This window comes from Perca fluviatilis, chromosome 2, assembly GCF_010015445.1.
Source record: "Perca fluviatilis chromosome 2, GENO_Pfluv_1.0, whole genome shotgun sequence".
NCBI classification, from domain to species: Eukaryota; Metazoa; Chordata; class Actinopteri; order Perciformes; family Percidae; genus Perca; species Perca fluviatilis.
This window is the reverse complement of record NC_053113.1, coordinates 18501404-18517481: the sequence shown is the minus strand read 5'-3', so window position 1 is coordinate 18517481 and position 16078 is coordinate 18501404. Positions and strand designations below refer to the sequence as shown.

The 16078-nt window shown below is 42.2% G+C and overlaps 1 protein-coding gene across 4 annotated transcripts in view; it reads right to left on the bottom strand.

Moving 5' to 3' along the window:
* The window catches only part of epha4l (eph receptor A4, like), a 56734-nt gene extending 51988 nt beyond the window's left edge, over positions 1-4746 (bottom strand). For 3 of the 4 annotated variants that reach the window (XM_039782787.1, XM_039782794.1, XM_039782802.1), the window contains exons 1-2: positions 4395-4745; positions 2626-2693 (exon numbers count right to left, since the gene is read on the bottom strand). In XM_039782787.1, the coding sequence (XP_039638721.1) occupies positions 2626-2693; positions 4395-4491 (165 nt within the window). In that variant the 5' untranslated portion in view covers positions 4492-4745. Of the gene's footprint in view, positions 1-2625; positions 2694-4394 lie in introns of all 4 variants that reach the window. The other variant, XM_039782807.1, reaches the window with a different exon arrangement.
* Positions 4747-16078: the final 11332 nt, after the last annotated feature.

The following is a 16078-nucleotide window of genomic DNA, read 5'->3' as shown; positions in this document are numbered from 1 at the left end:
TTACAAAGGTGTTCTTAAAACTCTTAGTTTCAATCTGCAAATGAATTACTAATGATGAGTTCCGAACCATAGTTTAAGACAATTAAAAAAACAGTAGTAAAATGCTATAACGTTATCATGGCAGAATTGTTAAAGGTTAAGAACATCAGAGAAATATAAAAACTAAATTGTCTCCTAATTAAAATGGACTATGTAAGTATTGCACATGACTGGAGTCAAGTGCCAAGAATGAGAGATACTGTGCAAAAGAACATGCAAGAAAGATTAGTCAATATTAGAGTCTCAGCAGCGCAATTAATTGATGGCTAAACTTAATGCATATTTTATGAATGGCACCTAATAGACTTGTTAGGTCCTAATATAGAATCATACAGATATTAATATTCATGGCTTCCCCTCAACTGTGAGAAAGGAAATGTGTTATTAGTTATATGCCTCTGTAATGCCTACACTTCAATAACAGCTTAAATAAAGAAAAAATAACTTGGGGAGTGGTATACAAAATTGTCTTCACACACACACACACAAACACACACACACACACACACACACACACACACAAACACAAACACACACAGACACAGAGACACACACACACACACACACACACACACTGAGAGACCTGTATGACTCAGGCTATCAGAAAAAAAGGAAAACGGGATTATGTGAATTCAAAAACTAAGGGTCTGGAATCAATGCTAATGATCTAATGTGCGCCTGCTTTACATCAGCATACATTATAGGGACTAGGAGACAAAGGCACACATGTTCACCACTGTGTTGTTAGTATAAACTCATAGAATAGAGAGAGACGCTGACGTGGGGCGCATGGATTACGTTATCCAAGCTTATTTTTGCCAGGAGGGAATGTTTGTTTTACTTATGATAAAGTTTCTCTCTCGACAGATCACCGTTGAGCAAATACGAGCATGTCTTGAGAGGCTGAAAGCGGTGTGTTCCCTTTGGTTTTTCACCGTGTGTTTTAAATAGTCTTTGACTGAGCTGGGCTGTAAACAAGAGCAGACAGGTCTTTGGCTGCCGTTGCTTCAACCATTTAGAAAACTGTATAAAAAAAAAGTCTTAATGGAACAATGGAAGATATGGGTTATGCTGCCAGATTTGATTTGACGCCTTATCATAAACAATCTGGTTTAAAGCCTTATTACCCTGGAGGAGGGTGGGATAATGCTAAACATAGCTGTGGCTGTATGATTTGAGAAAATGTCTATCATTTCCTGCTGTTCCATTCCACACTGCTCTCTTCCTTTAGCCCCCTTTTGTTGTGGAAATTAAGCGGCACTGAGATAAGGGTGCACCTTTCGCTGATAGCAGGGAAGAGGGAGAATAAGGCCAATTGGTCATAATGAGAGGGTGAATGCAGGCTTGCCGGGGGCTGCCAGGACCCTGTCAATCACTTGTTTGTGATAAACTGGCTGAGGGGAGGATCTGAGCGCAGCAAGTTTACTGAGAAAAGCTTGCGAGCAGAGCGTGCAACAGCTGCACTAGGTGAAATTCTGTTCCCGTGGGTGGCTATTCATTAGTTAACATGATTGTTGCTGATGTGTATTAATTTTCATAAAACATTCTAGCATGTGCTCATTATCACATTTCTAAGTAGAACAAATGGAGGAGTTACTGCTGACTCACAAAACACTGTAATTTGTTTAATGTGAACAATTAGGTCATCACTGATATTCAAAGATATGCCAGTGAAATACATTTTTGGCCATTTCTGTATAATGAAATTGAGACTCTGTTAAGTTATGGTATGCGCCTTACCTTTCCTTAACCATCTAATGCCCTTGGCACGCCGTGGCCACTGTGTGGCCCCTATTCTTTCTCTTATCAGTTATCAGAGCCACTGTAGATATCCCAGTTAGACTGAGGGATCACGCATTTGGTCGACCCTATTCCCCGTTGCTCTATAGTGAGATCCAGTCATCCTGCGGCAAGAGCTAAACCCCTTTGCACTTTCCCCCTTATTCATCCATTCCAGAGGACCCTCTCTCAGCTGCCAAGTTCATCTCTCTCTCTCTCTCTCTCTCTCTCTCTCTCTCTCTCTCTCTCTCTCTCTCTCTCTCTTCTCGACTCAATGGTGGAAAGGGATATAAAGTTTCTCCACAAAGACCGATTCAATCCACCGTCTATTCAGGAAACCTGACGCCCGCTGCAGTATCGGCCCCTGCATCTGACCATTACAGAGTGGTTAGAGAGAAGGGAAGCGAGGAGAAAGGGGAGCAGGGGATGAGGGGGGGTGCCTATAGACCGGTATTTCTCAAAGTGGATTCCGGGGACCCCATGGGGGCCTGGAGGTTGTTCCTAAGGGTCTTTATACACAACAAAATGGCAAATTCTAATTTACCAATATTTAGTGTAAGATACTGAAAATGATGCCTTGATCTCACCCTGAGCCTAATATCCCTACAGCACAGATAGCTGCACAATAAATCATCAACAATGATATTTCCACAAAGGGCTCACCAGGACTGAATCTTATCAAAGAGGGCTGTGTATCTGTTTGGCGGTCCACTCCAGAGCTCCTGCCAATAATGGATATTATCTCTCCATTTTTGCTCAATAGGGGACCGTGCGCCTAACAAGGGGACACTTCTTTGCAGTACTTACCCCTCCTTCTGTCGGGTTGGCGACCCATCCCAGCTCCCCCTGTACAGATCTGGAGTCCAATAACGTGACTGGAAAACAAGAATAGGCGAAGTGATCTTAAAGTCTCAGTCCGTCCATACAGCATCAGCATAATCCACTACGGTCTGAAGAACGAAAATGGGTATTTAAAAAAGGCTTAATGAATAGAAATAACTGTTAAAGCGAAGTGATATTTTCATGATGAATGTCAGTACACAGAGAGAATAAAAACTGTAGACCAACGAGTCTTGTAAATGTTATGTTATGCGTAAGTCCCTTCTGTGCTTAACGCATGTCGTTATGATTGATTTTCGTTAAGATAAAGCTTTTCTACAAACGACAAATGTATTTCCCCAGTGTCTTTAAAGTAATACTATCTAATTCTGCTCATGCAGCGTCGGCCCGAAGCATGTTTGATGATTGGAATCAATTAAGGAGCCGTGTGCATAAACTTGGTCGTTGAAGAACAAAACGCATTTAAAATGCCTCCGACGGACAGAGAGGCTTTCTTGCGCGACATTTTCTCGAGAAAAAAGTACAACAGTATGTCTGTGAAGCATTCATTTAAAAAAATATGTTCGATTGAATTAAATGGCAGAGTAGAACTATTTATTTTTAAGGGTTCTGAATTTTGTGTGAGTAAAATTCTTAATCCGCTGCTCAGTATATATTAATAAATAAGTCCGTTATTTAAGTCCGCGGTGTAAATTATTAGGTACAATACAGACTGATCAATTTTAAATGTTAAACATTTTGTTTCATATTTAACTTCCCGGAGCCCGGGACGCATCGCTGTGGACTTGTGTCAAACAGATCTGCTCTGCCGAGCAGGTCTGATATGGAAACATAATTCTGCAGGACAGACTCGATCCGATGGGATGGTCTAAAATAAAACAAAGTACATCATTTATTAGTGTTTGGAGTGGAATGTAGGCTAGAATCTGTATTGGGCCAAACATTTTGAAACGCTGCGCACCGGGACCCCTAGCAGGCAATTGCCCCGAAACCTTCCGAGCTCTTGTTTTGTGTCGGATACACCATGCTCAATTCTTGCACTTCGATGTTTAGTAAACGTAAACCTGTAAGAGCCGAATAATCGAATACCTCTTATTAATCGCTGGGAACTATTCGACATGTAGGTTATAATAAACCGAGCAGCGACACAGTTTAACTTTTACAATTGGTTTTCTTGTCATTCCCATGTTCACCTTCCACCCAAATCCACTGTTACAGCAGGAGCGATCACTGTGAGCGACTCTGAAATGGATAAATAAGGAGCTGCCTGGCCGGTCGGATGTGTGCAGGATTTTGCGAGTCTCCCACTGACTCGTTAATAGTCTACTTCGTTTATGTTCTACAAGACATGTCCGTTCACGAGATGCTTCGCTAAATTAAACTTCGTTTTAAGCAGAGAGCGGCTTGACCTCTCTTAACAGAGAATAGCACGTATCGGGGCTGCAAGTGTTCCTGCTCGCAGGCTTTCAGCAGCTGGCACGACCCAAGACCGAGCGAAGACAGCCGATGCGCATTTGGACAGCAACTCCTCATTCCAGTTGCGTTCTCACAAAACCCAGCAAAAGTCGCTGCGTAAAGGTGACCGTCGGTGTTTCCCACCATTAAACTCATCGCGGCTCCACGCACTCGCAACTAGGGGCCACGAAGTAAGGGCTCCGCAGCGCAAACACACAGGGAGACGGAGCGGGGATAAAGTCAGAAGTCCCCGGCAGTTATTTTCTCCCAAACAACCTTACCTTCATTTGGGGGGTATATCCGTGCAGGCGAAACAAATGTAGAAATCCCAAAAACAAGAAAGACGGCCGTGAACAAAATCCCTGCCATGAGTGCCATTTGTGTCGTTGTTCCGTTTTTCTCTCCTGTTTTTCTTTCGTTGCTCTTCTCCCAGGTCCTGCGCTCTCTCTCTCTCTCTCTCTCTCTCTCTCTACCTCTCTCTCTCTCTCTGTCTGTCTCTCTCTCTCTCTCTCTCTCTCTCTCGCTCTCTCTCTGTCTCTCTCTCCCAGTGGAATATGGGTTTGAAGCGGACAGGGCGAAAGAGACGCAACGAGCGCACCAAAGCCAGGAGGCGGGTCTACTCTGTGCGGTCTGACGCGGACCCCGTCAATCCATAGGAAACTTAGTGGACTGTGGTGGGGGGGTGTTATGGGGAGAATAATCATTAACCACCCCCACTGCACACCCCAAACAACTCACTCTCTCATTTGCCAGTGGGCAATCTAGTCAGAGATACGAGGAGATGGTGATAGTGTGAGGTGGGCATTTCTCCACGACATTTGCCATGCAGGTACAAAGGCCCATTAAAGGTCCTTATGACTCTGTAAGTCACCGATTGACATTACACGAATAAACTGCGGGGGGAAAGTCATTTTGGCCAACAGTTAAAACAAATGATTAGTGTGTCTGTGTGTGCGCGCTGCCTTGATTTCAGACAGAGCATTGAGTTCGTTTAGGAAATGAAGTTGAAGTCTGCTTCAATCCCTGCTTCCTTAACTTTAAATGAAAAAGAGAAACTGCTCCTCATTTATATATTAATATGAGTATAATGCGATGCGTCAGTTTTTGTCCTCAGTGTTCCTCAGCACTCACACTGTGCTGCTGCTGATCCTGCATGTAGTCTGGCTCCAGTCAAGCGCAGCGCTGTCCGAGGTGAGCCGCATCAGACCAAGGTCGCCACCTAGCGGACATAGTGACGCCTGTTCTGCCTCCAAAATTGGATTAAAGAACAAGCATGAGCATGACCTCCCTACCATTACATGGTATTGCACTTTGTGATATTGACAATGCCTGTTTTGTGATAAGTGGCAAGCTTGTATTGGATTATTGTTGCCATTATTCGAATATTACCAAGGCTTTATGGGCATTTATGATGAAATGTGCACAGGGATTCATCCATCAGTACAGGGTACATAGCAGACATGGTGTTGTGGTGCTGCAAAGTTAAATGTGCAGGAATTGATGTATCTTCTGCAGTTTTTCTTCAAACAAAGGCTGCATTGTTCATGTTTGAGAAAAAGCCAACTGTGTCCAGGTTTGGGGTTTTGCCTAGGGTGCTCTCACTCTTTTATGCCCTCCTACACAGGTCTTCTATTGCTCCCATGAGATGTGCCCGTTGCAGCGACAGGCAGGCAACCTTTTAATGATCAGCAGAGGAGATTGTCATCGTGTGGGCAGGTTGGGGCGTTCTGCATCACCACACACTGCAGCCAGTGAATACATAGCTCTCCACAACCACAACCAGCACCTTTATAATAGTATCTTCTTTATAGTCCCATAGGGCACTGCTTCCTGCTCATTTCTAAATGGTTGTAAGTCAAAACAGAACTCCATTGCCCATTTTCTTCTTCTCATCTCATTACAGAGTCATACATATACTGTATACAAAGACAAACATGAATGTGTCTTTGTGTGGAAATATTGTCTGTAGCCTCTAGCATCCATGTTTGGCAGATCCCAAGTGCTCTAGTTCCCATGCCTTTTGTAGCTGTCAAACCAACCTTCCAAGACTTGGCTACTATATATTTATTTCTGCCCATACAAGGAAGCATCTAGGAGTTTTCTCATAGGGGTGATCTCACTGTAAATAGACCTGCCATTGTCTCAAATGCTTCTACAGACATAGTGTGGCTTTGTTTGTGTATTCTTGCAGATGCCATTCAAAGAAAGAGAGTATAGTGTTTTTATGTAGGCTCTAACTAGAGAGGGCAGCTACAAAGTCCGGATCTTGGATTGCTCAAAGACATTATGTTAGGTCAAAAAAAATGAGATTGATTTGGGAAATAGATGTAGATGTGTGTGTGGGTTTATGAGAGTCTCCTGGGGATGGGATACTGTGCCTGTGCCTTGGGGGTCTCTCCTGCAGAAGTATCTCACCCGGCGTAATGAAGCAGATAAAGCAACTGGTGCACCACCGAAATTGGCTAATTAACCTCTGAACATTGATTGTGCAATACCACATCCCCAGATGAAGGGCACTTTCCCCTGTTTTCTCCCATGACAACAAGCCTGGCAACCTTAACAAGCCAGAGAGGCACCTGGAAGGCTGCTTTTGATCTTTTCAAGCAATGGCAAAAAAAAAGTTTTGCAGACCGACAATGGCGGACTGTGAAGGTGGTCGGGACAGGGTGCGAGTGGGCGGATTGTGTCTCTTGTCTTCCTTTATTTGTGTCACAGTGTTTTTGATTGATTACACTCCCATCGTTTCCTTTATCTTCCTGTCAAACCATCAGCTTTTTTTCCAAGGGGGAAGTGGTGGAACAACCCCCCCCCCCCCAACACCACCCCCATTCCCTTCCTCTACCAGCCCACTCTGCTATCTCCAGATGGCATCTGCTGCCCACACATCTGCATTGTGTGCCAATCATGCACACCGACTCCAAAGCTTTTGCTTGTGCATGCAAACACACACACAAGCTCACTAGGATACACTCACACAAACTTCTGTTATAAACCGATTTGCTGATATTTTCTGACTTCTATATGTCCTGCTCTGACATGGCGGACGTTCTAACTTTTGCACTCATAGTATCAGTCTGTGAAGTATTGCTGCTTTTGATCACCTTTCGTTTGCGCTTTAGCAAATATTTGACCAATTTTATAATGTTTAGCGTTGAGGACTGCTAGCTGAAGGAAAGTGAGAGGCTTTCTTTCCACAGCAGCCCTACAATCATCCACTGCTATTAGAAGTTGTTGCTGTGCTAATTAGATCAGTTCTCCAGATCAGAAAGTCCAGTTATTATAGTTAATAGTCATGGTGACTAGCCATAATGTGATATTATTTGTGTTTTTCTAATGTGTGTATACTGTGTATTCGCTCCATAACCAGCGCAGCCCAGTGGCGGTGCATTTCAGGGGGGTCCAGGGGAGTCCTCCCTGAGGGACACTGGCATTGAACATTTTAGAACAAGAACAGGAGGTGACATTAATACCCTTCTTCTCCAAAAGGGAGAGTTTTTACACCTTTACACTTCAGACTATGACACTAAGAAGACTAATTCAGGAATATGAAATAAAAATGATTGTAAACTGAGATTTTGCAAATAGACGTAGTGTTGACAATATCATTCAATATAAGAATATTCCATCAATATAACTTGATTTAGCCTATTTGAAAAAAAATGCACGTCCACATTCCTGGGATTGATGTAATTGTATACTCAGTGAATTGTTAATTGTATATACAGTGGTGAAATGTAACTAAGTATCTTATACAAGTATAAGGATATTACTCAAGTACTGATCTTAAGTACAAATTTGAGGTACTTGAACTTTGTTTAAGTATTTCCATTATATGCAACATAAGTTAAGTGTCAGTGCACTTGATGACAGAACCATCAAGCTAAAGATTGTTTGTTTACTCCCATGTCTGTGGTGGAAGTGCAGGTGTCGTTGCATGTTTTCCCAACTTCGATACATTTATGATGGGCTATTGGAACCAATCAGGGCAGAGACTTTTGGCTTGTGTTTACAGTACCTTGCGATGGCGACTGGAAGTTTAGAGACAAACATAATTTGAATATCAGCACACATTATTGTCAAAACCCCATCAGACCGTTCAGGCAACCATGCTCAATCTGTCACATCTCTTCAGGAAGTGCAGCACTCATTTATTGTCAACAAAGCAAAAAAACTCTGACCCCTGTCCCCATCTCATCTTCTCCCACCTCCCTGACTACAGTTCGGGCCATTGTTTCAACTAAAGCCCCTAAAGTCCCTCCTGCTGGCCTGTGACCCCCCCAGGCTACAGGCCCTGCCCACCACCTTCGGATCCCCAGCTTCATGCAGTGTTCCTCGGCCCTGCGGTCAGGAAGACAGTCCCCGGAGGTCAGAATGAGTGGGAGTCGGAGGAGACCAGAGCAGAAAGGGAAGAGGAGATCAAAGGAGCAGCAGGAGAGCAGCTCTGAACAGGAATGTCAGAGATGAGATAAAATCCACTGGACTGGAAATATTGCTCACACAAACACACGGATGCACTTGTGCACACAAGCAATATGCACTTATTTTGTGTGTTGCAACATGATGGGACTTGTTTTTATCTTTGCCAATGATCTTCAGAATCTCCTGAGGATGTTTTGCAGTCACAGAAATCACCTGTTAATTCTGCCACCTAATTCAAAGTCCATAAATGACAACAGGAATTGTGGATGTTCAATTTAAAACATTTAAATCAGTGTAACTATATTATCTCCAGAATTCTCTATCAATTGCATGCAGTTCTATATCCTCATCTCCATGGCAATACATACCTTACATTGTACTATTTTTAGCATTTATTTTTACGCTCTGTCAACTATTTTACAGTTACAGCACTCATAACTTTAGTCCACTGTCTACTCTTTATCTCCACGGGACAGCCGTTGGAAATGGTCCCGAAACATAAAGTCTGACTCTCATCATGTCTGTGTAGCTACTGAACTGCATCACTTTCCTTTTCTATTTACATTTACATTTAAATGTAAGGCATTTGGCGGACACTGTCACCCACAGCGATTTACAAACCTGCTCATGATTAAGACACCATCAGTTCAACTAAAGGTAGACATTTGGTGGCAATCAGAGTACTGCTCTCTGAGTATACCGTGTGCTGTTTGGACTTGAAGATAAAGAAATATGTCTAATATGTTTCTTCTTTCACTCCAGTCTCTTCCTGTGACATTTCTAATAAACTAATACAGTAGGCATGGCTGTCTGAGCAGGGGGGACAACAACCGACCGCTCGATATGCTTAGTTACTGTTGCTGTAGCTTTCCCTTCTCACACGGCACATAATGATACAATAATAACGGTGGCAAATTTATCATTTAAGATTTACGTTCTGTTTCTTGTTGATGTTTGTAGTTTAAATCAGATAATCACACAGTTTAAGCCATTCCTTACACATTTGCTCTTCTGTTTTTGCCTTTCAAATGGTGATAAAGAAAAGACACCACCCTCCAAACTCTGTACCAAGTATCGCTCTTACTAGAGCACTGTGTACACCGCCTCAACATAATCCAAAAGCTTGACAGGCCTACTCTGTAGTTATAGTTGCTAAGCTATGATTCGGGGCAAGGATTAGTGAATGGTCAGTTGGCACTCTGAATAATGTTGCCATTTACAGATATAGTGAAGACGTTTTACATGAAGCACCACACAAGCAATGTTTCTGCCAGTGTGATACAACTGAATAAAAAGTCAAAAGAATACCACCACTCAAAAGGAAAAGCATTCTTCAGCATAGCCATGTTAACTCTGAAACCCTCCACCTTCCGTCCACCATGCTGACTCTATCTCTATGCCCCGCACCACGTCGCTGGCTGTTATTTGACCTATTTGTGCCCCTGCCACCCAGCTCTTTACCCCCTGATGCTAGTGTGTCAGTCAATAAGCATCACGGCAGTTCCGCCAGTGGAGCCCAGCAGGTGCGAGCTCTCTCTGTGGTAGTAGAAAAGGAACCAAGCTGCAAGAGACCCTTTGTCTCATTTCAGAATTACCTGTGGGTTTTCAAAGCGGACCGTTGCTGTGTCTACCCTGTTGTTTACCACCCTTCATTTTCCAGTCCTGAGTTGTTATTCTGGGAAATGCCACTGGTTTGAGACTTGACAGCAGGAGGTATGTGCTCACACAGAGAGAGTTTCTCTAATGCCACACTGTAATATTACTTCCCTGATCAAGACATATCGAGATTGCATGGCTTTCTCTGGCAAGTCTAAAAGAAATGAATAGAAAGGGCAACTAAAATGTACATTTTATGGAAACCTTTATTTTGCAGGCTGTGACTAAGGTGTATGATTTACAAGTTACTGTTGTTTTTTTTATGAGGCGTAAAGGTAGCGAAGTTATATCAAAGTCACAAATTACACTTTGTAACCACATGAAAACTCGCTTATCCCACTGTTTTTTTGTAGAAGCATCATTTTCAGTTGTTACAGGGCTGGGTAACGATCCAGCAAACTCTCATCTGGCTGCCAGATTAAGCTGCTGCCGTTAGATGCATTTACTGTAGATGTCTGTGGCAGCACAGTCACTCAACGCTTAAAGCATCAACACAAGCTACAAATCAGCTCCAACTTTAGGCAGCTTTAGAATTTGTTATGTAAAAGATTACACACGAAAGACATTTGGCAGCAGCAAAAGGGAATAAGCACTCGAGGGGAGATGATTTAAGGTGTCTCGAAGTTAATTTATGGTGTGGTGTCAAGCACTTCGGAGTGCCTCCTAATCATCATACTTAGAGGAAGACAACTGAGGTGGTGCAGTGACGACAAGCATACATACTGTAAGTATGAGGGACATTACCTTAAACCTTGGTGTGTTACTAATGGCGTATGTGTATAAATGCACATGTGCGAATGCAAATATGGATTATTTATGTACTTACTTGCATACATTTAGGTCACATTGCATTAAACAAAGCTGTGCACAGACATTCCCTCTCTGAGTCTGAGATACCATTTTAATTGTGAGTTTACGATTCAGAGCACAGATGTAGACACAAGCGTCACAGTCACACACAAGCTGACATTTGGCTGAACCATCGAACTTGTGAGTTGAGGACGGAGTTTGTTTTCCAACTGATCTCATCTCCTAACTTAGTGAGAATCAAGAGAAGGAACAGAAGGTAGTGGGAGTTTATCAGCACCCAATGAACATTTAGCCCTTTAGCTGTTATTACTTTCAGACAAACTGGTACAAATAACTGTGGTTATAATATGTGATTATCGTAAACAAATCAAATCATGGTCAGTTAGTCGATTTATCTCATACCTATGGCACTGTTGGTATTAAACTAGTGGTTTACAAGACCACATTTTCCAGTGGCGTACAGACATTGTTGCTAACCAAAAATCTAACTTTACTGCCAGATAGAACCCAGTGTCACAACAAGTAGCGAGCAAAACTGGCAAGAGGCCAGCAAATGAATCAGGTAATGATTTAGTGATGTTAAATGGTGACACATACTGTGCTGTCTTTAACTGATTGAATTCATAAATCTGCTTATTCATTACATAGATTGATGCCAATGATGGAAAAAAAATAAAGGTGACAGAAATGTGAGGGATGGAAAGACATTTCATCCACAACCTGAGACCACAACAGCAACACTGTGGTATGTTTGGATGTATGGATTAACACAACTGATTTGTGGTTGTGATGTTTGATGTTTTTTTATATGACTCCCACCCTTCTTAGTCTTTAAGCAAACCAATAAATGACAACAAAAAGGAAATAAATATGTACTTCAGTGTTATCACTGGTAATGATCATGCTTTATCATTAATTAATAAATCACACATATCCATCTGTGTGTTGGACTATATTGAAAACTTTACTATTGTTAGAGAACACAACATAAGGCATCTCTGTACTTTACTATTAGTATTACTTTTACACCTCTGGACACCTGGTCAATCGCTGCATAAAGAGAACATGATTGTGGGATTATTCTTTCAGATAGTTAAAAAAATTATTGGACGCAGACCCCATCAAGACCGCCACACTATGTGCTTGCTTTTGGTAGTGTTTGTTGTGCTTAGAGCATCACATTATACTAAATATAGCTACCTCTGGGCTCATGTTCAATAAAATATTATGCTCTGTTTTGGGTAACACCCTCCCTACAGCTTTTAATAACTCCTTTTTACAACCGTGCCATATGATTAGAATTTATTTATTGTCAAATGTGTATAATATCCTTTAACTGAGATTACCTGCAACAGTGAGTCAATGCTACAACCTCTGCTATTTACCAAGATAAGCCAATTAAATGTTCTCTATTAGTTCACTACAATGGGATTCATGCACTTTGCAGACTTACAGATTTACGCTCGCTATTTTCCAGTGAAAGCAGAAGAATCATTAAATCTTACAAGGTATCAGCCACATTGCAAGAGCCTCTCTAATCTTCTACAGAGATGGAGCAATGCTAAAGTGAAATATGTTTGTTTAGACCAGCTATTCTTTTCCTCTCCTCACTCCCCCTCCTCCTCTTTCGCCTCCTGGGGTTGGGCTGTATTTGCACCATGGGTGTTGATGGAGGTGGTGGGTGAGGTAGGGTTGAGCATGGTAATCACCTAAAGGTGGGCTGGTTGCTATGGCGTCCTGCCGCTGAACAGCGACAGCAGCGAGAGCTTATTGAGTTGCGCAGAGGAGGCCAGAGGAGGCCAGAGCTGTCGAGCTGTCGAGACCACTGAGGATTACGCACACACATATTCACACACACATACACACAGTTTGACTTACTATAGCAGTGAAGACCTTCTATTAGTTTGAATACTCTTCCGACATGACTTCTAACCCTAAACCTAATAATTAGTCCCTTGAATTACTTCACAATATGTATCTTTTCTTAAAAATGTCTATTAGTGTTTAAATCAAAATGGTTCTCATAAGGATAGAAGCACAATAATGACACATACACACACTTTCATAAACACTGAGAATGTGCACACTAAGTAGAAGTAGACACGCAAGGCACACTGTCCAAAAAACGCATCAAAGACAAAAGCAAACTTATTCAAAATAAACATACTCACCGAGAAACAGAGTCATCCAGAGCAACTGACAGCTGCTCACATATTTGCTTGAAATAAGCATATTCAAACACACAGACGGGTAGAGGGAGAAAGTGAACAAGCGAGGGAGGAAGTCAGATCCAGTCACACTAACCATCTAAAACACACAGCAGCACACTTGCAGCATGGGACAATATGTGCTGATAACAAACTGCGCCAGCCCAACCCCAAATATCAAGCTGAGGAGCTGTGGGCTGCCGATGCAGCCTGCTGTCTCCCACTGGACCCAAACTAACACAAACAGTCATCCAGACATGTGCTGCAAATAAAAAGAGAAGAAGAAGAGGTTTATTCTGTCAGAATCCAAATATGCACGTTTGCAAACATTCACACAGAAATCCCTAATAAATTCACCACTCTTACTTTGATTCTTATTCAGATAATCCCTCCTTGCAAATACACGCATACACGCATACACGCATACACGCACGCACGCACGCACGCAAGCACGCACACACACACACACACACACAAACACACACATACAGTCACACTTAAGCACACACACAGGTAGCACCTCTGTGCCAAAATAGCAATTACCCATCCTGTGCTGTGAGATAGGAGCTGCAGGCCCCCGGAGCAGCCGCCTGTTATTACTTATGTAAATATCGCATGGTAGTGTCTCTATCCAATTTGGAAAAGAATGACAGTATGTATGTGTGTGCCAGGGTGGTTTATCTGCACAGGGATGTATGCGCATTTGTGAAGACAGAAGGTATTTCAAGTCATTTCAGTCTTGTGGAATTGGGAGGCAGAAAGACTACAGTAGATGTGTTGAAGGAGATCATGGAGGGGAGATCCATACATTTAGTAGAAAAATTAGGGTTTTGTTTTTGAAAATTGTGCTTTTCACACTTCCGTTAGGAATGGCTTAATAAAATGAAGAGAAAGTGAGGAGAGATTATATTTCAAGAGATGATCTCCATAAAATAATTTATTTTTTTATAACTGTTATGTGAAAGAATATCTCTGATGTTAATATTGACAAACAGCAGCGGTACCATCTACATATGATCAGGATTTTTTGGTTCTTTTGCAGTCAGATTTTTTGATTCAACACGTGTCTATTAACCTTTCAAATGTGCAAAAACAATTAAAGTGGCACTAAATGAGGCTTTTACAGATTAAATAATTTAGGACATAACCCTAACTCAATGTAGAAGATTGTGGAAATGATAGATGCAGTATAACAAGACTAAGAGTCTGCATGGCCAAATCCTCATCACAGTTTAGCGTGTTAGCATGCTAACAGTCGATTAACACAAAGTACAACTGAGGCTGATGGGAATGCTATTAGTTTTTCATTATTTGTTCATACAGCAAAGTTTTGGACGAAATACAATTTTGACGTGATGTTGGCGCTAGATGAAAAGTTGAAGTAAAGTCTTTTTTCAATTCTGTCACGTCAAACTCATCAGGTTCACGACTTGAGTCTGACTTGAGTCCTTGTCGTGTTACTGCATGACACTAATAGTTGACTGAAATGTGACACTGTTTCATATTCTACATAAAAGCAAGAACAACATGTTCTGTAGGGTAACACGCAACATGTGCAATAAACAATAAAGTTCAATAAATTAAACTTTTTTTCTGTTTCATCCTGTCTAAAGGTATATCACCCCAGTCCTATTATTAGTATCCTTGTATAGCCCGGTGCACAATCCTGCCGTCTCTCTTTGAACAACAGTGAGTACGTGCTGCATTACAGTAAGCCACTTGAGCCACACTGAATCCACTTACAGCTAAAAGCAGGTGGGCTTCCACCCATCCCACCACTATATGTACGGATATACCTTTGGAGTGGAATCCCCTGTGTCCCCCTCGCAACCTAACCTCCGCAATAAAACACCCTGTCCTCCTCTACAGTTCCCCCTCAAAGGTTGCAGGTAAATGGGGTAATCTCCTGGCCCATCGCCCCCTCTCTCTGGGTGGATGAAACTCAACCCCCCCCATCGCAGCGTTTAGACCCCCATCCCACTCCCAACAAGGCCCACCTCTTGTCTCTCTCTCTTTCCCTCTCCTTCTCTCTCTCCCTCTCCTTCTATCTAATCACAGTCCATTAGCCGCCCCATTAAAATTCTTTTGTCCAATTTGGGAGGAATGCTACCCTCGTGGAAAAACAGAATGAAGCCACAATAGGGCCTTTTCAAATCGCGCTCGACTTTTATTACTGAGAGTGGCTGAGGAGTGCCACCCACCTCCAAGCACCACTATGTCTTCCAGTCCCCTCCTGTTTGCTCTTGTGTCGTGTGTGTGTTTGTGTGTGTGTGTGAAAAATACAACCTCTGCAGTGTATTATATTCATTGCAAAGGGAATACAATGTAGAAGCCAATAAAGTATGTTCCAAAATATTGCTAATTTGCCTATAATCTTCAGTGTTTTAGATGCTGAAAGTGAATGCCCAAACATTCCTGGGCTACCAGGCGACCTTCAGTACGTTGCTGCATCTGTTCCATGGCCTTACATTCTGCCTCCTTGATTACTAAAACTGACTCCTCACTATATTTCGATGACACAGACTCAACAACAAAAAGCATGCTGCCCAAAATCACCCTTCATCTTGCCCTGTAACAAGTAGATGTTTGAATTGTCTGGCCTTATTTCATGCTCAGTTATGCCATCAAACACTGCACTGAATTGATGTCACGGTTAAGTAAGCATCTTGTCTCAGTGCTACAACTATTTCTGTAATGTGACATCTTACAGTGTGTATTTGTGCTAGTATTTATTAGCGTGTGGTCATGTTCGCATCCATATGACAGTGATATGATGTGTGCATTTGTGGATTGGAATATGGAATATAGTGTGAGTGGTTGGTCTAATAGTTGACCAGTTGACTGAAATACAACTAGTGTGGGACTGAGATTAC